Consider the following 27,899-nt stretch of genomic DNA (forward strand, 5'->3'; position numbering starts at 1 on the left):
CTCTCTGTATGTTTAAATTAGATTCTTATTAGCAAAATGTTTCTCTATGGAAAAAAAAAACAAACAACACAACAAACCAAAGCAAATGAATAACTTAAATCTTTTTTCAACACATAGTTTTTAAATTCTGTTGAAAATACTTCATGGGTAAATCTTATTTATTTATTTATTGACTATGGAGGCAAAAGGTTTGGTGATGTTTGTTAGGGTCTTTTTGTTTTGGGGTCTTTTTGTTTTGGGGTTATTGGTGGTGTCTTTTTTTTTTTTCTAATGCACTTTATCACTATATTGGTCAAATAGGCGGACTAGATGGGAAATGATTCTTTACCTGCATGACATCTCTGCACTCCTCGATAGGTCGTTAAGAAGTACATACCTCAAGGATGTCTTCATTTGGCTTCTTCTGTAGGACTTTCCAGAACTTTAGCACTCAGGCTTGACAGAGCTAAGGATGCCAGTGCACCTTGATTCATTTCGAGACACTTAAGTACTTTGCTAACTTAGTGCCCTTATAACAGCACAATTACACTAACAATAGTAATGAAACAATTACACACAACTGCATTTTTCTATTTTAAAACAACTTGAATGGAGCATGGTGCAGAAATGTTTGAATCAGCAGTGCCCACGCTGTCACCAGCCAGTGAAATTGCAGGAGGTTCTCAGCCTGCCCGAGCGTATCAGGTTTTGTTGCTTCCAAACTCCAGTTGATGTTTCTAGTCAGCGCTGAACAGCATGTTTGTGTTAGCGCTGATCTGGGATGCTCTGCACCATGTTCTCCTGGTCAGGGCACGCAAAGGTAGCCAGAATACACACAGGAGGCACTTAGTGAGGCGGCTTGAATGTTGTTGCGTTAAACTCACCAACTGAAGTATTCAATAATTTATGCTTTGTATAAAACAAGCAATATTACTTCTCATGTAATCAAAAGATGCAACAAAGTAATACGAGCTGACAGTTCCCCCATAAAAAGATTTTTTCCTCTTAAGAAAGCCCTATTGATCTTAGACCTGGAATAACTCTTTCCTCCCCTTTCTCCTTTTTGAGAAAAGCTGGGGTTTTTTTCCCCCAGTCCTTACGTGAGCAACTAATTTTTGTGAGCACTGCTCCCAAATGGACTAACAATCCATTCCTAGAGAGTAAGTAAAGTAACATCAACACATTTCTTCTGATCCAAAAATAATGAAGCTGAACGAAAGCCTCTCGGTGGCAGATGAAGCAAATGCAGAGAGTCTCAGGTGAGTTTGATTCAGAGCACTTGGGACTTGTGCCATTCTGCCTCTCTGCCCCATGGTAGCAAAAAAGCTGTGGGTAAGTGAATCCCAATTTTTCCCAAAGGTATGACCCCCACTTTCCTTTTCTACCCAAGGCACAAGAAGACATTGTTCAGAGTACAGTACTGACACGGCTATTAGACTTAGGGACAGCCAAGTACAGCAGAAGGCAATGGAAGCAGACATCACAAATAAAGGCAGAAGACCCTTTTATTTCGCATAGACAAAATGCAAAGAGTGTCTCATTAAATTAATATTAAAAAAAAAACCAAATCCCCTCACTCCACTGACATCACTCATCCTAATTAACAACAAAAAAAGAACAATCAAGGACCCATTTTCTAATTAAAAAAAAAAGTGCAAACATGACAAAAGACTTTTTGTTTTTCCAAATCAATGTTCCTGTTGAATTCACAAATAGGGTGATTTATTTTTTTGTGTGTGTTTTTTTCCTTTTTAAATCTTGTCTGATGGAACTTCCAGTTAAAATGTTTTAGTTAAGTCTCCATGCACTTCGTAGAAAATCAGTAAAAACACAAACGCTTGTGAAGATCAGAAAACTGGACTCTTTTACCCAAAAATTCAGATGTCCAGTCAGATGAAGCTCACACTCAGACAGAAAAAAAGCAAGAGAGTCTTTGCACTGTCTGTCGTTCATATTATTATTTTTTTTTGTCAAATATTTTGGCAATCTTCTTCTTTAATTATAAATATTGGAATTCAATAAAAAAAAGGTAGCTTTCATTGGATTTTTTTTTTCAGTGTAAATATTTACAGCCACTGTCCAGCCATGCTCTTTTTTGTTATACCAGGGTGTAAGATTTTGCGTAGGGATTGTTTCCTTTCAAGTGGCCTCGGGAGTCCAGCAAGGATTCTTGGGAGCTGCTCATTTTTGCTGCCTGTCCCAGCTCCGCTCCTTCTCGCTGAGGTAACGTTGCCACAGCACCAGGTTGCCATGACTGTACTTCTCTTGTGGAGGATGTCTCCATGGGTATCGGCTCCAGGACGGTGGGGCGCTTCAAGGTTCGGCTTTTCTGCGGCTCCAAGCAGGCTTGCCCCAAACCCAGGTCTCTGCTCGTGCCCTGCACGCCGCGGTTCAATAAAAAGTCCATCCTAAGGTAGGGTGGCAAATGCATGAGATCACCTGGAGAGGAGAAAGTGACAAACAAGTCCTTACTTATGGTCATGCACCGTGCTAGACTTAGTGGGGGAGTCAAGCTGATGGATCTGGCCACCAAAGCAGAGTGTCTGTAATCAATCCAGCTGCAGCATTTATAATTGATATATTGGTTGTCAGCCATTTACTATGCTATGATCTTATAGAATTAAGGGTCAACAAATTCTTTTTGGGCAGATCCATAAGAACTCACTAGTAATATTTATTTTCGTAATGGAATGGCTAAGATGAGAGGTGCGAGGCGTTTTACATGCACTCACAGCATGAGGAAGATAAACTGAAAAGTTTTTCTCAAAACCCTAAATGAAAAGGTCTTGGTTTTCATTTGTCAAAACTTGAAAAATGTGGAGGCTAGGTAGATTTCCATTTCTTATTTTCCATTTTAAATGAAAACTTTCACAATCACAGTTCATGACCCCAATCTAGAGTAGAATGACTGAGTCATTTAAAATGGATGCATGAGTGTTAGTGCTATAGTTTTAAAGAGATTTCTGAATAAAGCGGAAAAGCATTCTTGTTCTAATACAGCAACGTTTACCTGCCATCCATCATCACTGTCTTTAAACCACTAATGATTTTCTACCACTATGGCCATCAATATGCTGCTGTTCTCTGGCAACAAAATGCACTGGGGCTGGCACTCTAGCTCTTGCATCAACCTTCCTCTGTGTTCTGTATTGTCGAGGAAACCTCTTATTTGTTATTTCCCCTGATTCCTTGGCATTTCTATGTGAGCCTGGTGATGGGAGCCTGCTCAGTCGAGAGGATTTGCCTTTGCAAAGCTACTGAGTTCAAACAGGTGCCTTGGACTTGCTGTCTGGAATTAGGCAGAGCAGAGCGCTACCTTCCACGTATCTGTACATGACTTAGACCTGCTGCAGAAATCGGATTGGCTTATTTATTCTAGCCCTGCCTGTTAGGCATTCATAAAGTCCCCTCAAGGAAATGAGAGGCAATCAGGCAATAATGACATTGCCTTCTAACAATATTTGATGGTGTAACTTCACATATATATTAAAAAAAAACACTGTTACAGGCACATTCAAGAATAGTATTTCCCCTTCTTTACAGTTCACTGCAGGTGCACAGCTTCTTTTTTATGACTGATATCAGAACCATAGTCTCATCTACAGATGGGATGCCTCCCGAATGTTTAAAGTAGAAGACTCTTGGCACTACTACACCTGTGTTTACATGAGCTATTTACAGCAGCAGAAATTTAGGCTGACCTGTGCCAACGGCGTAAACAGTAGACCAGGAAAGCACTTCTTCGTAATACAATAATATATAGCTATTTTTCCTAACCAAGCTAAAAGCTGCCCAGTGACCTAAAATAAAACAGGTCCTTTGCTTTCTCATATAAGTCAAGGCACTGCAAATCTTACCTAAAAGACAAACAGCATCTGGTCTATCCATAATTTCAGGTCACAGACAAAGACTTGCTGAGAAGTTACCTTTGGACAGAATCACTGTTTATTCCTATAGAAATCCCCTAGGCACTGTGTGACACCATATGTTTTATTCTAGCTACATGGTACACAGTATTTAACCCCTATAGAGTAAAAGATGTGCATATCTCAAGATTAGACTGACATATGCACCATGGCAACATTTATGTAAGGTTGGAGAGAGAAGGGGAGGTTTGCACTTGTAATCATACTGATTGCCACTTGAAAAACGAGTTGTGGTAACATTAATTGGTTTTACCCCTTTACCTTGTTTTCCTACAGTACCTTTCATGCCCCACACATTCAGGTATGAGACAGCAATGAACATGCTGCTGGAGTAAAGTCCGTCAGGATATGGACAGAGGAGGCAGCAGGCGCAGGCAGGTGCCGACTCACTCCACTGCACTACAGGCATCAAAGTGAGCTGCCTGCGGGTACCTCCGTGCTGCCCAACAGCTTCACTGCCCCCTTGGCACCCAGACCCCACTCCCTTGGCCACCCATGCTGCATCCCAGTTATTTTGCTTCTGGGTTCCCTTTTAGACTGAGTCCTTCCGAAACGCACTTGTGGGGGTAGTTTGCTCCAAAGACCATTCCCTGTGAGCTGCAGGGAGAAGACAGCCTGGATGGGAAATGCTTTTATTGCTTGCTCCCTGTGGCTGTATCTTTTGCCGCATCGCAGGATCCTAAATTAGAACCCCTACTTCTACCTGCTCCTCCCCAGTGGGGAGTGAGATGAGCACCTCCAGAGCGTGGCAGCAGGTGGTGCTGCCCTCACATACTCATCTCTGCTAATGAAGACCTGCTAACGAAGGTGGTGGGGGCCTTCGTTTGGCTGCTTTGGGTGTGGGTTATCACTGGGCAGACCCCAGCAAAGGCAGGCAGAAAAGCACACCTTGAGATTGCAATAGTTTCCGTAGGCAGGAAAACTTTGTGATTAATTATAGTATCAAAGTAGTACCTTCCCTCATGCCAGGGATGTTTAGAGAACGCTGGGGTCATAAAGTGAGGTTTCTCTTGTGCTCCCACAGTTGCCTCCCATGTGACATAGTGGGGTTTTGGTGTTGTGGTTTAACCCACCCAGCAACTAAATGCCATGCAGCTGCTTGTTCACCTTCCCCCACCCCTGGGGAATGGGTGAGAGAATTAAAAGGGAAAAGGGAAGGAGACTCATGGGTTGAGATAAGAACAATTTAATAACAGAAATAAAATAAAATGAAAAGTAATAATGATTAAAATAATAATATATGATAATATATAAAATGATAATAATATATACAAACAAGTGATGCACAGTATAATTGCTCATCACCCAGTGGCCAACATCCGGCCTTCCCCAGCTAATGATCCCAAAACAGGCAAGTCCTGACACCACAATCCCGGGAGAGGTGCGAAAAGAGAGTGAGAGAGAGAGCACTCCGAGAGTCCAATAGTCTGAGAGAGCCCCAGACTTCCTGGTCAACCCTCATCTATATACTGGGCACAACATTGCATGATATGGAATACTCCATTGGCCAATTTATCCTTCAGTCCTAAATCTAAGACCAAATCATAAGGGGAGTTGTGGAACCTCTGTCCTGGCCATGGTCCCCCCCAGCCTGTTGTGCTCCTGTACACTGGCAACAACACGGGAAGCTGAGAAGTCTTTGATGTCTCAGTGCCAACTATAAACATCAGTGCACTATCAGCATTCTTCTCACAACAAATCTCATACTAAATCCAAACCACAGCACTCTTCTACCTGCTAAAAAGAAAACTAACTCTGTCCTAGCCAAAACCAGGACACTCAGCCCAGACAGAAGACGACCAATTTTCTGCGCTGAACGCCCATCCCTGTTGGCTGCAACGACAGGCCTTTTCCCAAAGCTGTCTATCACCCTGACACCGGCCGTGATGGGCTGCTGCCAGGCGGCACAATGCCTGCTGCTTTCTTAAGACCAGTCAGGTTATTCCTCTCTTACTGCTTCATTTTCTCTTTTACAGCCAACTTTCCGGGAAGGAGCCGATGCAGAGCAGAAGCCGGAGCATGGCTCATTGGCAGTCCCCCGTGGTCGCCTTGGACAGCCGCTTCCGTATCTTAACATATTGCTGCTTCTTGAAAGCGACGGATATGCACCGACTATAAAAAAGATGAGTGCTGAACCTTACAGAGATGAAGGCTGGTTTTCAAGCTGCTGTCTAGACGTTTCTCAGGTGTATTAAAGAGCTCCAGGCTATGTAAAAAAGACCTTTTTTTCCTCCCTAAATCTACCTAAGAAAGCATAGTCAATAATCTGTGTAAGCAACATGCAGTCATTTTCCTGTAATTTTCTAGATGTCTGGGGGCGAAGTTCCAACAGGATTGCAGTAATGAGAAGCCAGAGAGTGTAACTTGTTCTCCAAAGCTGGATGCGCACTGCACGATCTCTGACATGGCTTACACAGAGCACTCATTATTTTATATGATGTACATTTTCCTGTCATAAAAAGTGCCACTGCTCCTTCTTATCTGCAAGAAGCATCTTTCTCTGCAACTGTTTATAAAACAAAGCAGATTATGCAAATCACTGGAAAAGTTTGGGGAATGTAACTTTTTCTTCATTGCTAGGATTGAAACAGTCTCACAGGATGAAAAAAGTCTTTGATTTCTCACAACTAATATGTTTATCTTAGAAACACAGTCTTTGAAATATAACCACAGGGGTTCACTTTTGCCATTCCTACATCAGTTCTGAAGGTATTTTTGAGAAGATTAAAAGCCTCTTGCCATATCTGTGGAGCTACTTGGAAAGACTTTTGTCTTCATCCTTCTGGACACAACAGTATAGACATTTTTTTGGTTTCTTGCTATTTAGCTGAATGTTATTTTTTTTTCAGGCAAAGCATTATGAAGTTTCAGGATGGTTCATTGCCTTTGATGCTCTAATTACCTCTTTTCAGCTCTGTGTGTGCCTTATTAGTAATGAAAGCAAACCTTTCAAGTGCATGAGGACTGCAAATGAGCGTGTTTAATAATTCATGCATTTTTGCTTAATCAGTACAAAAGATATTCTAAAACTATAGTTTTCTGATCCATTTTTTAAAAATGGAAATTTGCTGTATTTAGAAACACTGATTTCGTACACAAATAATAAACATCCAGTCAAATCTGAATGTGCCAATTTATACCAGATCTACCTCAGTCTTTTTTTCTCTGAGTGGCCAACCCTCTAATGAATTATTTAGTACACTACATTTAAGAAAATGTTAGCTTCAATAAATATTTGTAAACAAATGCTAAAAGTCACTTGCTATGTTATTTGCCATAAGCAACATATTCTACCAAAAAGACAGCATTTTCTGAGTTAATGCAGCACTGGACAAAAGTTATTTACCCTTATTTCAATACAACTAAGTTGATATAAAATGTTTTGCAAAAACGATAGATATTTTTATCCTTTTTCTGGAGGTCAGCTTCAGGTATGGAAAAGGTTGGGATGAATTTGACAGGCTACACAGAGGGAAAAATATCGCTGCTCAACTTTTCTGGGATTTTATTCAAGACAGCTATCTTGTTTGCAGAACTAAACCAAGCTGAGATGCACTCCTTTCTCCCCAAAGATTTACCTCATACCTCTTTCAAATGTCAGAGAGCTTGCATGTATTTTTGCTTTCAGAAAAATCTAAGGATTTGTTCTATATTCAATACAAGGATCATCACAGACTGCAAAAAAAGCTGCTCTTACCAGGTTGTCGCGTAATAGGTATATGTATTTTCTCATGAATTGTAACTTCCACTAAAATAAAAGCAATTTGTCTTCACAATGCTCCAACACAGATAAGCTCAGTGATGATCACTGCCCAATGCTTTTCAAGCTTTGGTTGCCACGTGAAGGAAATTCCATGCTATTTGAAAGATTATTTTAGAAAAGTTTGTAGAGTAAGGCTGGTGACTATGACAGGATATTTTGATTAACAAAGGTAAGAACAAGACTGGGTGAAGAGGGCATTCGCACAGCTTACTTCAATAGGTGAAGGGGTAAAAAAAAGCTCTTAAAGATCTCTCTGGCATGATCTTTCAGGATCAGAGATCATGCCAGAATTGAATCCATACAGCTCTGTTAGCATGGGTAAGGCGCCTTGCTGACGTAGTTATGTTGATTTGGGATGCAAGTATACAACTTTTCGTGACATTGTGGAGTGCTGGAGGGTGTACAAGAGCTGACAAAGACAGAGTGCCACTGTGTTGGGCAACTCTTGGCTTGTCCTGAGTTTGGAAGGAGAAACACTGATGGGATATTGGGTTTTTCTTTGAAAGGAAGCAAGAGAGACAGAGCTGTTGATGGACAGCTTTAAGTTCAGGTTTATGCTGATTAAAAAGTTTAGTGGGGTTTTCCAGCTCACTAGCACAGTAACTAAATCAGTGATTTGCTGATACTCACAGGCTCTTTTTTCAGGAAAAAGACTACCTATAGGAAAAGCTTATATTAGAAATGAGGAAAGGGTGGAGGGTCTGCAAGGCCAAGGTCATAGGTTTGATGAAAAAAAGAGCACAAGCGATGTCCAGAGGTCTTTGTCACTTCAAAAACAGATACATCATTAAAAGCTAGCAGGCCAAGCTTTCTTAGACAGAAGCAGCTTGATCTGAAGCTGGAATGATAGCTGCAATAACATTTCTTACAACTGCTGCTGTTACTGTTTAAAATCGGCTAGTGCTCTCTCACTGCCCGACTTCTGTCCCTGTATCCTGCAGATACACACAGACTGAACCCGCAGAACAGTCTGCACCATCTTCCCACGCCAGCAGGCTAAAAGTCAGACCCGCAAGGCTCTCAGCACACTGCAACATCAGATAGAAACATGCTTAATGAGCAATAAAGCCAGCTCTCTGGTTACTTTGGTCCTGTGTCCTGCTCAGGCAAGCAAGGGGCTAAAAAGGATCAGTCCTGCACCTCCTTGCTTGGCTGATACAGGTCTCAGCCTGATGGTGCCTCAGTGAAGAGGGCTCTGCCCTCCTGCCTTGTTAGCTGGGAAAAGTGGCCGGCTGCAAAGGGAACCAAAAGGATCCTTTCCAGATGCAGAGTCATTCCTGCCTTGAAGCGGGGAGGTGGACAGGCGCAGGGGTCAGCTGCTCCCAGCATTCATTTGAGCTTTGTGGTGCCTCCCTTGACTCAGCACCCAGCTGAAGGGTCAGGAGGACCCTTGGAGAACCTTGGAGGATGGAAACCTTGGACCTTGGAAACTTGGAGGATAATGAAATAAAGAGAATTGAAGCGATAGGCAGGCTTTACCTTATGCCTGTGTTTGTTTTATTTTTTTCCCTCAGGATCTGTTCAGTGTGGAACCGCCTTCTCAATGCTCTTTGTTTAATAATTATTATTTTCTTGTATATGTTGCAGTAAAATGCCACAACTGAACAATATAAGATTTCTGAAGGATGCTTTGAATAACAGGGCTCCACTCTCTAGAGCCAGTATTGATCAGCAATGGAAATGGAGGTGAAATTTCCCCATGCAAATTACTGACTGCTTGAATGAACGGGAACCTCAGCTTGCTCTCAGTCAACAGGAGCACACCATTAGCAAGTTCAGCAGCTCACAGACTCCTTCTGAGCCCTCTTTTTCAATACAACAACTGGATTTAATAATTCTGCAGCCCTCCAAGGTGAACCAGAATAAAAGGCAAAAGGTCCAAGCACTCTCTTAATTTAGAGGCTTAGCAAGCAGCCAAGCAGCAGAAGGGGAGAGGGAGGAGGGAGGCAGCAGGACACAGATTTCTCCTTAGCAAAGATGCTGCTGTGAGAGCAGGCAGGCATTCTTCCCTTCTTCAGAATAGCTTCAACCTCTGCTTAACTGCATTAAAAAAATGATCAATGTGGGGGACACTTTTAAAATGACTGAATGCATAACGTTGGATATGGCCAACGGGGTGTCTGGGTGTGATTCGGCTGCCAATCTGCCTGTCAGGTCCCATTTGCCATACAGGCAATGGCCACAGCTCTGCCCTCGGTGGCTTTGTGACTCGCATCGTTACATCTTTTGGGCAGTGTGTTTTGGCAGACAACATAAAATCACGTCTTTACACTATTCAAATTTGCGGCCACGTAGATAGGAAACAGCTAAAACACTTTACAAAGATATGCCAAGTTTCCCATTTCTAGATGGAGAAATCGGAATTCCCTATCAACCCTGCAAGGTTGTACTTTAAATGGGCAAGTTTAATCTTTCTTTCTCCATGAAAACTGTACCCTCATAGATAACTTCAAGATTTGTAACACTTACTCAAACGTTGCAGGTTGCAGTCTGCTAAAACTGGCATTTTCATAAAAGTATTAAAAATACCAGCTATATTTCATACAAAAAAATAAAAACAACAGTTGCTGATTTATACTTACTGAAGATTAGGTTTAAATGACTGAAAATATGGATTCCAACTAACGTGGATAATTTTTTTTAAAAGATGATTCATTTTGTTATTTAGATTTAAACTTCCTAATTCCAAGAAAAAGTCTGTAATCAATGTGTCTTAAAGCAAAAGGATGCCTGCTGCAGTGTAACTGAGATCATGCATCTGTACTACACCAACGTAACACACTGTGCATCTGTCTAACTGAATGCCAGGAGACTTGATTATCGCATTGTTGCCTACTCTTGAAAGGTCTAATGAAACAGAAATTGAAGCACATTTTTGATTTGTATTTCTCTAAGCAGAACTTTGGTCTTTCATACAGTGCTGCACTTTTAAAAAACCTTTCAGATGCTTTGTATCTTTCAGAAGTAACTTTAAGGAGAACTGACATATTTTTAAGAGCCTCTCTGCTACTGAGCTGGTGGTGTAAGGAAGACAAAAACTGGTTAAATCCAAGGGCCAGATAGGTTTAGATCCTATGGCAATGCCATGTGGATGTTCAACCTCACAGTGCTGGTGTGCCTGTAGAACTGAGGCCTTTCTGTTTCTATTTAATGAAACATCTAAGTTATAAAAACTTGCAAAAGGGACCTGACCATGTAAATCAATACCCACTCCAAAACTAAAGTCAGAAAAGCTGTCAATAAATAATGAAATGACGACAGAAGAGTAAAGTACTGGTGCTCTCCCTTTCTGTCTTCACTCTGTCACGCAAGCTGCTTCATACATTTTTAAGGATGCTTTGAGGCAGCACTCTCCTGCCCAGGGGCTGAGCTAGGGAAGCCGTGCTGAAGCCCTCGCTCAGGTGCCTGTAGTTAGCAATGTTGGAGTTTTAAGACTTCTTTGCTGATCCAGGGTGCAGTGAATGGAAACCGTTCAATTATACATCCGTTGAGGGTTAAATCAATTGTGACTCCATGGAAACTGGCATCCTTCATGGCTTTATTCCTGGGGCACCTTGGGATCCCAGATTCAGCACAGAGGCTGGAGAGGTGAGGTGAATTTGAACTGTACTTACGGTTCACTGAAATCAGTGGGAGCCACTCTGTCGACCTCAACGGGCTCTGTGAACCCATGAGTTCACAGCTAAACCTGTCTGTGCCGAGGCGACCGGTAAGCATAATGCTCTACTTATAGTTAACGGGGGAGGTCAGACTACAACAAGGAAACCTGTATCAGTGCTGCCCTGCTGCTCTGCTGAAAATATATTCATGGATGAATTATACCTTGGTCTCCACATTTCCATCAGTTTGAATCACCTGAGTGATGCTGACAAGGTACAACACTGCATTTTTGTTAATTAATCCGCTGGGACCAGAAGTTCAGCTCTCACCTTTAAATTCAGGATGCTGGCACGCAAAGGTGAACAATACTGCAATACAGCCATATGTACATACAGCTATGCTTTAAAGGGCAGCGTATAAAGAAGCTCTTACACGAATGGCAAAGACTATCACTACAGTCGGATTAAGAATGCATTGTTAAAACAAATGTTTGATTCCGTAGTGATATCAGCTGTCACTTTGCTTTCAGAAAATAGCACAAGTCTGGCCTTTCTTGCAGGTACGATTTGGTTTACGTTTTCAGATGCCTATAGATCTCCTATAGATCTCAAATTACATTGAGGTCGTGCGGCACAAGGGAAATTAGCAGAGCCTGGTGTGTGTGAAGTCAGTTAAAGTGACAACAGCTGTAAATGACCGCAAGGACCTTAAAGGTCAGTTCTTGCTAGTATGGAAACAACTGCTCCTGGTTACCTTGGGCTGACGGAAAGGCCACGCAAAAGTCACACACTATATCTCAACACTATCAAGTGAAATGCTTTGGCATTTTCAAAATTAAAATGGCATGAGCAGGCCAAATCTAGTTTTTGTAGAAGTGAAGTTTAAACTGCGGACTTTTAACAGAGCTGTTCTAAAAATCTATTATTTTAATTGAAGTGGATGCAGCGTCTTTGGTTTGATTTGGAACATTTCCTGATAGTTTCAGAAATTTAACATTGCAGTTTTGACTGTAAGAACATGAAAGTAGCTGAAAATTTACTGATAAATGTAATCCTTGCTTTAGGCATAAAACTCTTCACTAACCAGAGTTGAAACCAATGCATTGAAACCTACAGAAAACATGGGCAGTCTATTTTAATAATTGCACCTGATGAAAAAGAAGACCATGAAGCAAATAATCAGCTTTAGAAAAACTGAATTAAATTAAAATTTAAAAAAAATCTCACTTTTAATAAGAAATACTTTATTGGTGACAAAAAGATAAGAAATGGGCATTCTTGAAAGGAGTTGTCCCTTACCATGCAACTTTTAATCTAGAAGAAAGCAAAACAAGTCCAATAGTATTGCAAACCAGCACAGTTTGGGATACTGTATTTTTCTAAAGTCAATGTTAATTTTTTAAATCAAAATAACAAATAAATTAGATAAAAATAGGAAAAGATAATTGTGCTGCTACAAACTCCTAGTAGAGCCCTTGAGGAACTGGTACCAGTTGTTTCTCTCCTTTAATAAAAAAAATCAAATAAACCTTCCTAACAGCAGTATCACTGATTCATAGACGACAGTTGTAAAAATAAATTGCTTTTCTCATCAATGAATTGAATTTAGCTTTCAGACATCTGGCACACTACTTAAAATTGAATTTTCACATTACAATTAGGCAGAAACTTTATATTCGCAACCAAACAGCTGCCCTATTTAACCTCATGATTCACACTGATATAGTTTTCCTATAGAACCTGTTTTTATTGTACATTTTTATTGTACTGGAAAGGTTAAAAACTTTGCAGTGTGAACCTTCTTCTCTGTAAATCTACCAGAAAAGCAACATGAGACAATGATTTCAAGTATGTAGTCATGTCAAATTAAATACAGAATTAAATGGTTTTCATCCCTGCAGAACACTCAGCTTTTCACAGCAGAAGGAGAAAAAGCAGCTGATGTTCTGCAGAAGTAAAACCTGAGACAGGATAAAGGCAATTTACTCTCATCACTGATGTGCTTTTTCTATGATAAGAGGCAAACGGCACGGTCTGTCTCTTAGTGACATGTTCTTAGCTTTCCAACAGAGCAACAGAAAATAAAAGGAATGTGTTCCAGGCATAGGAGAATTTAATATGGAAACCTTAGAGATGCTCATCTAGGGGAGTAATTTCAGAATATGTAAGTAAGTATACATAAAAGTAAGTTAACATACATGTTAAGAATATTTACTACGGTTAAAAATGTAGTCAAGGAGTTACTTTTCCCACTTACAACTCTTCTGCCTATCTTGCTGTTTTCCCACCTGCCTAATTTGATTTGACTCCTTACGTAATTTTCTCAGAACTGGACCTTGGTCACCAGCTGTTGAGTCAGGATGATGATTTCTTCGTTCTGTATACACACTATATATGCTGTGTGTATATACACAAATATATTACATTGTATTTGAAAACAGACAGTGCAAGTGTGGAACTAAAAAAGAAAACAATCCATGTGCTATCCTTTTCTTACTTTGCTGCAAGATTTCTGAACAAAAAAGGTCAAATGTAGATTCCCCTGTGTCTTCAAGAAATTCAGTTTTGGATCTGGAAACTGTGGATCTGTACAATTCTACTTTCAGGCAATGCAGAATAATATAATAGGTACGGTAAAAGCAGGGAAAAGGAGGCCAAAGGTGAGCTGGACACCCTAAGTCAAGAGTCCCAGCCATTACTGAATCCCCAATGCCCGAATTTGTATCGGGTTCAGTTACTGCTGCAGCTTATAGAGCACTGTCAGCAACTTTTCAACAGAAAACAAGTCTCTAAATAGACTCCATCACTATGTCACACTTGTCTGCATCGCGTGGAAGAGGGAAATAGCTCCTTCACCTTTGATCAGTGGAAAACAGTTCACATCTTTTTATCTCAGGTTACAGGGCTGACATTGGAAATATACTGTGCTTTCTATTACTGCGTGCTTCATATTTTCCTTATTGTGCTAAGCAGCTTATTTTTAGCTGTAGTGACTGAATACTGGAAAAGAAGATTTGTTTCTTGACTTGGGTGTTTAAAACAACATTTATGCCCCGCAGGTGATGTCCATCCTCTATTTTAAGGGACTCTTGTAAAAAATTATTTAATAAAGTACTTGCATTCTGTAGCTTAAGGCTTGTCCACAAGCTAAGCCTTTGCCATTCAACTCTGCAGGATTAGTCAAAGCAGCAAGAAATTTGTAAATTGGGTCAAGAGTGCTAATTAAGGCATCTTAAATACTGAAAGAACTTGATCATTCAGCAAAGCTGGAGAGGTTAGACCAGTGTTGTCATCTCCTCTAGTAAATATGCGTAGGCTTAGGGCTGCACTCAGGCTGCTTGACTTAGGTGCCCAACTGTAAAAACCCAGACCAAAGACGTCTTGCTTACTGAGAGCCTGACTGAGAGCAGGCCTGACCTGTCCTCCTGCTGCTGCGAGAAGGTAGTGGCTGTTGGCCAAGTCTCCTCCTTTGGGATGAAGAGGCTGAGCAGGAGGGCTGGCAGACGGAGGATGGAGCTCTGCCCTTGCACATCAACCAACAGCGTAAAGACAGCAGGTGGAAAATGCTTCCAGTGGAGCAGGGGCTTAGCAAACTGGTGCTCCTGCTTTGTGCAAGCGTAAGAACCCAGGAAAGCACTCGGATTCCCTGTGGAAGAATGGAGTGTTCTTGCCATTTTCATGGCTATGAAATCAGTCTCTGGAAAATCTTTTTTTTCAGAGTCTGCCTGACTGCAACTGCCTTTTCTCCCCACCCACATGCCGGTTTCCTTCCAAACTGATTCCTTTCATCAGCTGAAAGTTTGTAGGGAAGATTCTGAGATATAGAATCTTGTGATGCTTTAAATGGATTTCAAAATCGCCTAGTCTGATAGACAGCGAATGACTTGTCTGGAAGCGTATCTGAGATGCTGTTAGTCCCTCAGGGTTTATATATTAATGTGATCTACAAAGAGGCAAGGAAGAGGGATTGTCAAAATGAGCTTGCGCTTGTTTTGTGACATCAGGTAGACAAATTTCTCCCTGGCCCAAGTCAAGCTAACCCATAAGGTTAATGTCATATATTTGAAGAGGTTCTTTTTTCGTGCTGATTAGCATCACAGCAAAATTTAATCTGAGGGGTCTCAGTTTTTCAGTACCCCCATGAAAGGGAGGTTTCTGCAAATAGCAAGAGACCTGATGAAAATTTTCTAGATATATCCTATTCCAGGCACCAGTCAGATAATATTTCTTTCAGGCATGAATTCCATTGCCAGAGGATGCAAGTAAGTTGTCTGTCCACAAAAAAAAGATATAAATAGCACTTGGGAAGCACAGAAATATCAAAATATTTCCCAGGTAATAGCTGTTCTTCTCAAGCACAATAACTTAGGACTAAAGAGAGGAAAAAACCCAAGAGGCTTCTTGGTTGAGGCTATTACCGAGATTTAAAATTATAATAACGGGAATCTATTTTTAATAAACTGCTACTGCAATGTTTATTGCAGTTAAGGATAATTGTTATGATAACTCAATTCGTGCTTAATATTTTTATAACAGAAAAGAGAAACTATAAAATGTCTAAAAACTATAAAAACCTCTACAATTATCTTCCATTTTTTTACATTACAGACTCTTCGATGGCACAGTGGGAGGAAGGAAGAGAATATATTTATTTCCCATTTCTGTCCCACCAGTTTCTGAATGCAAGATTTGAATGATGACTTCGGAGGATGAGGACTTGACTCATTGTTACCCAGGTAAACTTTGGGTAACAATTGTTGAAATTTCTGAATATTTATATGAAAAAGTGCCTCAGTCTTGATCTGGAAGGATCTAGTATACCATTGAGATGATAGACAGTATGCCAATTCCTTGAGGATCTGATTTTTCTAACCAAACTTCTGATTAGTGACAACTGTGGGGAGGAGAACAATAATCATAATCTCAAACTTCTGGGAGTTTTGATACTGAGAAAGATGAAATTCTAACAATATATTGACATCATTTTTATACCATGAAGAATATTAACACTACACAGAGGTTAGAAATTGAAGACCCGCTTTTTTAAAGGATGTGATTTATCCCACGTGTTTAAAATACTGCTGTGCTATCTCTACTGCTTCAATTTTCTCTTTTTATGTGTCTCCTGGGATACATGACCATTCCGATGTTGTTCTGGGAAATGTTACCATCTGCAGTGGGTCAGCTTCAAGGGCTGGACAGATTAGATCTGTCAGCTCTGTGAAATCCACAAAAAGCTATGTGCAAGTCTGCATCCATCCTTTCATTTTTCAGGAGCTATGCAGAAGCTGTTGTTAAGCAGAAATTTCAGTTTACTTGGTGGTTTTAAATGTGTTATTATAAAGGCAAAAATAATGATGTTATTGTTGATGCTGAAGCAAAACACACAAATCTCACCTTTTTCCAAAAATCTATCTGTGGAGTTGTAAAAATCAGAATGCAAGGATGCATAAGACATGCTTTCAAAACACCAAATATAGGAATTAATTTAAAAGTCTTCTCTGTTCCATTTCCTGTAGCTATGACTTTTGAAAAGTTTAAGAAAAATGCAACTCTTAAAATATTATTTTATTGAAGACTGTTTAATAACACCTTCTCTATATACTTGAAAGTTTTGGCCTGGTGTCAAGACGGTGATACTGCTGCTTGTACAGACAACTAGAAGTAGCCTCATGTCTAAGAAAGCTGATTGATATTCAAGGATTCCCTCCTCCACGCTCAAAGAGCAGAAACTTAGGCAAAAATGCCAGGAGGCCTGCATGGATGAACAAGGACCTCCTGGCCAAACTCAAATGCAAAGAGGGAGTACACAGAGGGTAGAAGCAGGTACAGGTAACCTGAAGGGAACGCAGAGACATTGTCCAAGCATGCAGAAATGTATTTAGGGAAGTCAAAGCCCAACTGGAGTTGAATCTGGCCAGGGATGACAAAGACAACAAGAAAGGCTTCTGTAAGTATATAGGTGACAAAAGGAAGGCCAGGGAAAATGTGGCCCCACTGCTGAATGGAGCAGGGAAACTAATTACACACAACATGGAAAAGGCTGAGGTGCTGAATGCCTTATTTGTCTCAGTCTTTACAAGCAAGACCAGCCTTCAGGAATCCCAGGTCCAAGAGATTAGTGAGAGAGTCTGGTGCAAGGAAGACTTAACCTTGGTGGACGAATATCAGGTCAGGGAATACTTAAGCAAACTGGACATATGTAAATCCATGGGCCTTAATGAGATGCAACTATAAGTACTGAGAGAACTAGCAGATGCCACTGTGAGGCCACTCTCCGTAATCTTTGATTGATCATGGTGGTTAAGAGAAGTGCCTGAAGACTGGAGAAAAGCAAATGTCACTCCTATCTTCAAGGATAAGAAGGAGGACCCAGGAACCTACAGGCCACTCAGCCTCATCTCCATCCTTGGGAAGGTGATGGAGCAGCAATCCTAGAAACCATTTCCAGGCACATGAAGAACAAGAAGGTGATCAGAAGCAGTCAGCGTGGATTCACCCAGGGCAAGTCATGCTTGATCAACTTGATAACCTTCTGTGATGAAATTACTGGCTTGGTAGATGAGTGGAAGTCAGTGGATATTGTCTATCTTGACTTCAGTAAGGCTTTCGACACTGCCTCTCATAAGATCCTCATGGAGGAGCTGATGAGTTATGGGCTGAACGAGCAGATGGTGAGGTGGACTGAAAACTGGCTGAACAGTTGGGTCTAGGGGATGGTGACCAGTGGAACAAAGTCTGGTTGGAGGCCAGTAACTAGTGGTGTACCCCAGGGGTCAATACTGGGTCCAATCCTGTCTAACAACTTCACTAATGATCTGAATGGTGGGGCAGAGCACAACCTCAGCAAGTTTACTGATGATGAAAACTAGGAGGAGTGGCTGGTACACCAGAGGATTGTGCTACCATCCAGAGGGACCTTGCCAGGCTCAAAAAATGGGCCAACACAAACCTCATGCAGATCGATAAAGGCAAGTGCAAAGTTCTACACTTATGGAGGAATAATCTCATGCATCAGTACATGCAGAGGGTCACCCAGCTTGAAAGCAGCTTTGCAGAAAAGGTCCTGGGCTTCTGGTCGACATCGAGTTGAATATGAAGCAGCAATATGCCATTATGACAAAGAAGGTGGCCAACTGTAACGTGAGTCGCAATAGGAGTGTTGGCAGCAGGTCAAGGGAGGTGATGCTTCCCTCAGCATTGGTGAGGCCATAACTGGAGTGCTGTGTCCAGGTCTTGGCTCACCAATACAAGAGAGATGTGTAGCTACTGGAGAGAATCCAGCTAAGGATTATTAAGATGGTCAAGGGACTGGAGCATCCCTCCTAAGAGGAAAGGTTGAGAGAGCTGTGACTGTTCAGCCTGGAGAAGAGAAGGCTTGGGGGGTATCTCATCAATGTATACGAATACCTGAACGAAGGGTGTGAAGAGGATAGAAGTAGACACTTCTCAGTGGTGCCCAGTGAAACAACCAGACGCAATAGGCACAAACTGAAACACAGAAGGCTCTGTCTGAACATCATGAAACATTTATTTACTGTGAAGGTGACTGAGCACTGGCACCCAGAGAGGTTGTGGAGCTTTCACCCTTGGAGATACTCAAAACCCAACTGGACATGGTCCTGGACAGCCTACTCTGTTTGGGTAGGGGGAGGTTAGACCAGATGACCTCCCGAGGTCCCTTCCAACCTCAACCATTTTGTGATTTTGCAATGCAATAAGTTCAGCTGAAATGTAGAGATGTGTACTACGCAATACGTTTGACAGTCTGAATGATAAAAGAATACCCATGCCAAATATCCAGATCGTTCTGAAGTCCTGATGCATGTCTCAGACTCAGTATGCCAAAATCACTTTGTTTCCTTATTTACTGTTTACTGTGACATTAGATATGATTGCTTTAATTTCCTTTATAAAATTATCATTATTGTTTCATGACAAAATCATTGAATTTTAAGCTCCCATGTCTGAGCCAACTTCATGAAACTGATTCTTGTTTCTATAAACTAAATGTCAGAAAAAAGGTGTAAAAATGCAGAAGTAAGAAGCAGTTTTGACAGCTGACCTGAATGTGTATGTGCAGCACCAGCTGACTGGAAGGGAAAAGGTCTATTAGAAGACTTACAAGGGTATTAGAACATAAGGCAATCAACTATGACGCATTATTAATTATGGAGTTAGAGTTGTACATAATGTGTAGAAGCTCAGAAAAGACAGTCCTAATTCATAGCTATAGTGCTAGAAATTATAAATTACTAAGCTTGCCTAGAGATCTGATGAGCCATCCAAATATAATTCAAGGTGATGGGGTGATTAAATGTTTTGTTTCAATTTCTGAATGGCAATGGTATGGAAGTTGGGAATAGCAGGGCGATGTCAGACCCCAGAATGCAAGTCACTGAATCTTGATGACCCCTTTTTATCCTCCAATGAAACAACATTCAGGTTCCCTACTCCTAATCATTAACTATCTCAGTTTGGAACAACCCGAGGTCTCAAATGCTGCCTGTTGATAAAACATGTTGTTTGATCAGCAGGCTTAACTATACAGGTGCAAGAGGTGCATCCTATGGGATGCTCAGGAAAAGCAAGGGAACAATCAATGACATGAGTCAGGAAACTCTCAGAAACCCACAGGAAGGTTTTCTGAAGCCAAGCCTCAGGTAGTCTAACATTTTGCTTGCTCATATCAAACACTTATGGTAGCAACAAACTAAGAAGTAGGAGCTGTAATAGCTCATTTATGGCTGACAAAAGTTTTCATCAATAAACTCTTTCGTTACCTTTCTTGAGTAAAGTTGCAGCCTTGCCAATGGGTAGATTCGTTGCAAAATGTCCCATTTATCAAAATAACTTTGTGTTACAGTCTTTCTGAGACTGTCTTATAGTTGTTGAGGATTATTTTGAAAAACAAATACTACTCATTGCAGACTCCTAAACCTTAATTGCAACCATAAAAGTTGCAGCAGGTAGCATTACAGGCAGTTTGAAGAGTGAGATCAGAAATTAGGAAGGAGGTGGCATAAGTTATTGAAAGTGACATTGTACACGAATGAGATGGAGTTGGAGAAGAAGAAAAGCAAAACACCATGAAAACAGGTAAAAGTTATCTTGAAATAAAAGATTGACTTTGAGGAAGAATAAAGATGTAGTAAAGAAGCACAGTCAGTGTTTCATCTCAGATGTCCTCATCTACTTAACCTAAATACTTTAACTTTTTTATTTTTTCTCCGTGTTCCCAAATGTAGCATTACTTTGATTAATTATATTTGAATTATTATTTCTGCAGAATTTCTGAAGTGATGGGTAAAAGAAAAAGGATGCCCCAAAGTCCTCTCCTCACTGATTTGAACACTAAAAATATTGGTCTGTCTGCTACTACTGAAAATTTTTTCTGCTCATATGTTTTGTTTAAAGCCCTTCATAAAGTAAACTTTAATAACATATCATTCAATATTGATGGGCCAATGTTCAAGTTGCTCCACTGGAACATTCCATTTTTTTCAAAGTATTGAAGCTAATTATTAATTTCATAACACATTTCATTTCCTTACTGCAAAGGAAAGCTAAAGCCAATCAATAAAAGCAGGAAGAAATTCAAGCCATTTAAACTAACAGAGCTAAAGATGGCTACAAGTCTACTAGTGGGGCTCTGATGATGTTCCAACCCTGGAAGCTTTTAACACAGGGACAAATTTTGGTGCTGTATAGCCTCAAGAAAATCAGCTTTATATAGAATATATTAGAATATTTCAAAATACTAAATATGCATAAATAATGTATTTGGAACATGAAAGGAAGAGAGTAAGCTATTTGCTATAGAAATGATAAAAAATGTTTGTTGACTGATTGGAAGGAGAGGACTGGAATTTTGATTTAGCTGTGAATGTAAATGCTTCCCTTTAGCAGAGTAAGTACAAATATTTATCTTACTTTTTTTCAAGTTAGAAATGAAAATTATTTCCATATTTATCTATTTCTACGGCTCCTGAGTTTGTGGTTCTGCTCTGTGACTACACAGAAACCAGTCATTTCTCTCACTATTTTATTTCCTACTTACCTTCCCTCTTATCTATTTGTATGATACACTAATTTCCTGCCTTGTCTGTTATAACTTCCTACCTTCTGCTTGGTCTTTTTCTTCCCATGTTCTTCTTTTAGTTTTCTCTTGCAAAATGCTTTATGCTTTTTTTTCAGTGTCAGGTCCTGCTTTTGAATAACATTCCTGATACCACTGGCTATCTTCCATTCCTCTGTCCTCACAAAAACTGCTTTTCCATTTATGGTGTATATTAAGAAAAGACTGTAGTTTATTCATTACTCTTTTTCACATAGATAAGCACTACTGACTACTTTCTGTGTATATAAGTAGCCCCACCCACACTGGCAAATGTATATACTAACTAAAATAAAATAAAATAACCCAGCATTTTCAGAGAGCACACAAATATAATTGTGCCTTTTTCCAATTCAAATCCTCCTCGAAGGTGTCACATCATGTATTCTGTAACAAAGACTGACAAATCTTCTGAGAAGACTTTATCATGTATTTGATCTCAGAATATCACAAATAATCTACCTATGCTATTGTGCATTAGGGTGTCACTAGAAACAACATTTCTTGTGAAGTGGAAATTTGATTAAGTGCGGTAGATGGATGTTCCTCAAGCACCTTCAGTCGGTAAGAATTTGGAGCAGGTTTAAATTCATCTGAAGCTAGAAGGTTCCATATCCCTTGAACTGTTGCACTATCTTAATATTCTCCGTTTTTAATTCTACCCCCTTTAGATAATCCTAGTTTGATATTAGGAGATGTCAAAGACAGAGTATAACAGCTCAAGAACCTCACTGAAGGGTTATGACAAGCTACAAGGCAGAAGGGATAGTACATCTTCTACAATCTGTCCTTATAAATGGGTCTGATTGATAGCAAACCTTTGCTCTCAAGCACAAAGCATTGCTGAAGACATGCTTTATTAGTGGGTGGTTTGAGTTGGAGTTGGGCATATGTACCCCATATGGTTTTGTTTATCCCAGAAAGATCTATTGCCTGATGGCTGCAGCCGTGTAGAGGAATGGATTTGATGGCCTAGATAGTCCCTGTCTGTTCCTAGATTTCCAAGTTCCTCATTTTTCTGTATGTGGGAGTATATACTCAAATGCTGTATTAGCTGAGATAAAAAGCAATTATCTCTGTAAGTAGTTACAGGCTATATTGTGCACCTTTTTTCTTCCTTGTGATATGGCCTCTCCCATTAACCAGACTAGGCACAGGCTGAAATGCTCCCCCTGAGGACCAAAATGTTACCTCTAATGTCTCACCTGGCCGATGTGCCTTTGGAACTGCCATGTTCATCACTCGCCCTCCATCCTGAGGTTTGGGGGGTGATGCGGTAAACCTGCAGATCCCCGACTCTGATGGCGTGCTTGAGGTCAGGCTGTCTGTGTAGTCATTAGTCCCTGCCGTGAGCTGCTCCGATGATGTATCTGATATGAAGCATTCTGTAATGGTGAACTTGGCATGTCTCAGCTGCTCTTCCATTTTTGCATGCTCATATGCTCTCGCTAGCTCTTCATACGTTGAGGAGGCACTTTCTGTGGAGACCATGCTGCTTCTTGCTCTATCTAAACATCAGAAATATAAATAATGGAGGAAAGAAAACTTCTGCACAATCCTTTCTGGAAGAAAAGCTATGAACATGATAATATTTCTTAATAAAATGCAGGACCCTTAAAATTATCAAGGAGATTTAAATGAGTCTGCTTTGCTATAAATGACTGCACAATTTTTAGTTTAGTCAGTTACTTGATAATTACAGATAATCTAAAGCGAAGTCTTATTCTGCTAGCAGCATTTTGTGGCGGCTTAGCATTAAATTCGTGGTTTAGAAGATATAACCTTTAATACATTAAAAAGGCTACTTTTATATTTTTTTACAAAAAATCATTTCTCTGAAAATTAAATGCCTTAAAAATGTTAGAAATCTACAAAAGAGATTTAACAAAATCTGAGGAACAGCTTCTTTATCTTTTTAATGCATCTCAGAAATATTTCTGTGAGGTGATGTCTAGGTGAGAAAGGATAGTCTTTCTGTAACTGTTTCAATCTTGCACCTTTTTTTTTGAGAAAGCCCTGAGGACTAAGGTCAAATACAAAGGCAGTGTCTCTCAGACATTGTCTCTGACTGTCTCAGACACCGGGTAAAATACTAACTCATTTCAAACGAACAAACATCTTAAGAAAGCAATATTGTTTGGTAGCTACCAGCCTGCAGCCATTCACGTGCTTTTTTCAATGATGGGGTCTTCATATTTGACACATAGGCTATTAGGATCTACAAGCTGTTCTTTTCTGCTCATAAGTTTCTGAGAATATCAATATTTCTTAAACAAGCACTATATTGAAGATGTAAATGCAGTGCTCATTTCTGTAGGGACAAATCACTGGTCTGTTGCACCCATCACACTTCTACCTCAGTGAGCTGGAGGAGTAGAGGCCTTTCAAAAGTTCCTTGGGCAGAAGTCATGTTTCATCACAAGATCTGCACAATTTCAGACATTGTCGGTGATGTTCAATAAACAGGAACAATGTAATTGCGAATTCATAAAAATGGGACTCCTATAGCAGCCAGAGGCAACTGTGTTTTTATTGCAAATCTTTATCTTTTTTATTGTGTGCTAGGATCCTTGCATCAGTTTTCATTGTGCGCAACGAACAACACTCCTGCCACTTGTAAACAGAACCATGCATTATTTCGTAGAATCATAGAATGGTTAGGGTTGGAAAGGACCTCAAAGATCATCTAGTTCCAACCCCCCTGCCATGGGCAGGGAAATCCTCCACTACACCAGGTTGCCCAAAGCCTCATCCAACCTGGCTTTGAACACTTCCAGGGATGGGGCATCCACAACTTCTCTGGGCAACCTGTTCCAGTACCTCACCACTCTCAATGTAAATAATTTCTTTCTTATATCTAACCTAAATCTGCCCTCTTTCAGTTTAAATCCATTGCCCCTTGTCCTATCACTACACACCCTTGTAAAAAGTCCCTCTCCAGCTTTCCTGTAGGCCCCCTTTAGGTACTGGAAAGCTGCTATAAGATGACCCCGGAGCCTTCTCTTCTCCAGGCTGAACAGCCCCAACTCTCTCAGCCTCTCTTCATAGCAGAGGTGCTCCAGCCCTCGGATCATCTTCGTGGCCCTCCTCTGGACTCGCTCCAGTAGCTCCATGTCCTTCTTGTGTTGGGGACTCCAGAGCTGAACACAGTATTCCAGGTGGGGTCTCACGAGAGCTGAGTAGAGGGGCAGAATCACTTCCCTCGACCTGCTGGCCACGCTCCTTTTGATACAGCCCAGGATACGGTTGGCTTTCTGGGCTGCCACCGCACATTGCCGGCTCATGTTGAGCTTCTCATCCACCAGCACTCTCAAGTCCTTTTCCTCAGGACTGCTCTCAATCCATTCTCTGCCCAGCCTGTACTTGTGCATGGGATTGCCCCGACCCACATGCAGGACCTTGCACTTGGCCTTGTTGAACTTCATGAGGTTCTCACAGGCCCATCTCTCCAGCCTGTCAAGGTCCCTCTGGATGGCATCCCTTCCCTCCAGCGTGTCCACAACACCACACAACTTGGTGTCATCTGCAAACTTGCTGAGGGTGCACTCAATCCCACTGTCCATGTGGGATTTCAAATGAGAAATAGTTCTACAATATGCTATAACTTACTTAAGATTTTGAGCTGGCTAGAACTTAAACAAGTTAGAGATGGTTTCTTTTCCCCAGGAGATATCATTCTGTTTTTCACATTTGATTTGTAAATCAGACCAAAACAATGTCTTTCCAAATTTCTGATCAACTGGAAACTCCTGGAAGGCTGCAGTTGCCCAGTGCCATAGAACAGTGTCTGTAAATATGATGGTCATAAAAATGCCACTCTGGCATGAAGGTCAGGACCTGCAACTTCCCATATCTCATGCCCTGGGGAGACTATTCCAGGAAGAATCTGCTTGAACATCTACTTTAGATTTGATGAAAATTCATCCAAGCCCAGAGTGAACTTCATGAAACCCAGATTCATCAGAAAATTTCTAATGACCTCTAGTTAGAACATTTAAACTTAGTTACAGCTATGAACTGCTGCAATACATTTCTCAAGCTTAAAAGTTACTGCTTCCAGTAAACCTGGAATTGTTTTGATATGAAGTGCTAAATTCTGCCAAATATCAATTGCATCAACTAGATTTAGAAATCTGAACTCCATATTGGAAAAGTGATCAAACGTACGTATTGTTCAATTGATTCTTGAACACATAATTTGGCTACATCTATTATAATGTTTATTTGGAAATCTTAACCTTCTAAAGGACTCACATTAAACGGAATCTATTTCTTTCCCACAAACCAAGTAGTGTAACAGAGCTACATTTTGACACAAGAAACCCTTTCTTGAGCACGATCTAAAGCTTGCTATCCCTTACATAAATGAATGTGTATTCAAGGGTAGACACAGAGCAGGAAAGCAGCCATGTTAAAACATAGACTACAAAGTCTGGTTACAAAATTGCATGTAGTTTGTCTATCAAACCACACAGCAAATTGAATTCTCTGCCCTTTGCCATGTTGGAAAATATCCTTGGGTGACAAAATGTTGGAACATATGCAAGTGCACCTGAAACATGGAATGTCTACAAAAAGGTTTTCTGAGATCACATTTGCTATTTATATTTATTAGATTTAATCCTTAAAGCCTCATGCTAATTCTGCCTGAAGAAATCAGAATGAAGTCTGTCAGCTGGCTAGAGGTATGTATTGAATGCCATTATCCTATGGAGACAACATAGGGGTCTGCAAGTTTAAGAGGATGAATTGGGAAAAGATGAGAACTTCAACCTATAAACGACTGGATGTAAGGGATGTCAGATGCTTGTTTACATAGAGAGAATAAAACTAGTCATCCTGATTTCATGGTGAAAGACCAGCTACACCTATCACTTTGTGGCTCTAACACAACACTTTTTCATGTGACAAACACTCTTCCCCTAAGATCAGGACAGAAGGAAGGCGATTCCTTCTGAGGAGGCCAGAGTAAGCCTGGAATAACTTCTGTCAGGCAGCCCTTTGAATAGTATTTTATCTTTCTTCATATTTAACCTTAGATTTGCTTCATGACTATTCTTCTGCTTAATTATTTACTCATGCATTTGTCCTTTTTTTATCACTTTTTCAGCATAGGGCAGAGAAGAAAGCTTTTTTTTTTTTAATTTTTTTTTTTTCAGTTACCATTACATTTATAATGTGAAGACACCTAGAAGAGATGAAGACTGCAGGCAGAATATGTGTTCAGCGTCTCCCCACTTATCATCTAGAGGAATAAAACTTAAGCTGTTTCTCAGGAAAATCAGAGCTAGCTGCTGCAGTATTCAGTGATATGAATGGATTTTGACTTGGACTCTGTTTCCAGATTTTTCCCTCTCGTTTTCTCAGCTTAGAATAAACGCTGTGAAAACATTACATGAATGGGAAAAGGAAAATGCTAACCTCAATGTAGCTCAAACCTTAAAATCATTCCACCCATGACTCAGGCATATTCTTGGTTGCTAATACTGCCCCTTCCTGGTCAACGCTATTTCATGCAGCAAATTCTCCTACTTTTTCCTTCAGATAAAGGAAGTACAACACTTCACCTACAGGAGAAATTACCGTCACATCTTTCAAAGGATTCCAGTACACGTGTCTAGCACAAGAAACCACGGGCACGATATTTGGCATCATTAGCACTATATGCATTTGTGGCACCTGTTATAAATAGCCTGCAGAAAAACACCCTAGCAAGGAAAAAATAATGACACCTAAGCACCAAATGAAGGACATGAAGGACTGAGAAGGTAACTGCAGCTACTGCTGTCCTGTTTTCACAGCGCAGCCCTGCAGAGAGCCCCGTACCTGTGTCTTGCGAGGGGCTGACGCTGTAGCTGTCGCTTTCCTTGTCCACCGATCCTGCTGGCCTGGGGGTGGGCAGCCTCCAGTCTGTGGTGAGGGTGTGAGCTGATATGGTAGGGTGAGGTCTGTTGAGGGTCCACTGACTAGCATAGCGGTTGCGGGCTGTGGGTCCGGTTTTGGCACTCCTCCTTGTGGTAGGATCTGTGATGGATAACAGAGAGGATCTTTGCCACAAGGCTCTTGAATTGGTAAGGAAATAAGCCCTGTCAGAATGAGATGGTCACTGAAATCCCACAAGTGGAAAAAAAAGCGAACCGTGAAAGTGCTGTTCATTACGAAACCGCTAATGTTTTTTCGAAATACTCTTTCTAATGAAACCATACATTTAAAAAAGGGTGCAGCTGAAGAGCTGAGAGCCCCACCAATCTCCCATTTATGCCTTCATTACCCCTTTACTCCAACATAAGCAGTTCTCCAGTACTAAAATCACTTTGAGTTGTGAAAGAGCACAAGGCAAGTGGATCTGGTCAGGGATTTCACACCATATCTCAAGTGAAGTCTAAGGCACATTATTAGCATAAATGTGCCTTCAGAAACACCCTACACCAGGTACCTGCCCTCAGTTTGTAAAAACATGTGCTTAGAAATGTGGTGATATAATTTCCTATTCTGGACATTTTACTAATACTTTC

At 40.7% G+C, this 27,899-nt stretch overlaps 1 protein-coding gene across 2 annotated transcripts in view; it reads right to left on the reverse strand.

Moving 5' to 3' along the window:
* Window positions 1-2,077: 2,077 nt before the first annotated feature.
* Window positions 2,078-27,899, reverse strand: part of DSCAM (DS cell adhesion molecule) — a 420,787-nt gene continuing 394,965 nt past the window's right edge. Inside the window, exons 30-33 of one of the 2 annotated variants that reach the window (XM_086608229.1) lie at window positions 27,211-27,408; window positions 22,590-22,892; window positions 14,862-14,869; window positions 2,078-2,356 (exon numbers count right to left, since the gene is read on the reverse strand). In XM_086608229.1, the coding sequence (XP_086464355.1) occupies window positions 2,078-2,356; window positions 14,862-14,869; window positions 22,590-22,892; window positions 27,211-27,408 (788 nt within the window). Of the gene's footprint in view, window positions 2,419-14,861; window positions 14,870-22,589; window positions 22,893-27,210; window positions 27,409-27,899 lie in introns of both variants that reach the window. The other variant, XM_086608220.1, reaches the window with a different exon arrangement.

Source organism: Tauraco erythrolophus, chromosome 1, assembly GCF_009769465.1.
Source record: "Tauraco erythrolophus isolate bTauEry1 chromosome 1, bTauEry1.pri, whole genome shotgun sequence".
Lineage (NCBI taxonomy): Eukaryota > Metazoa > Chordata > Aves > Musophagiformes > Musophagidae > Tauraco > Tauraco erythrolophus.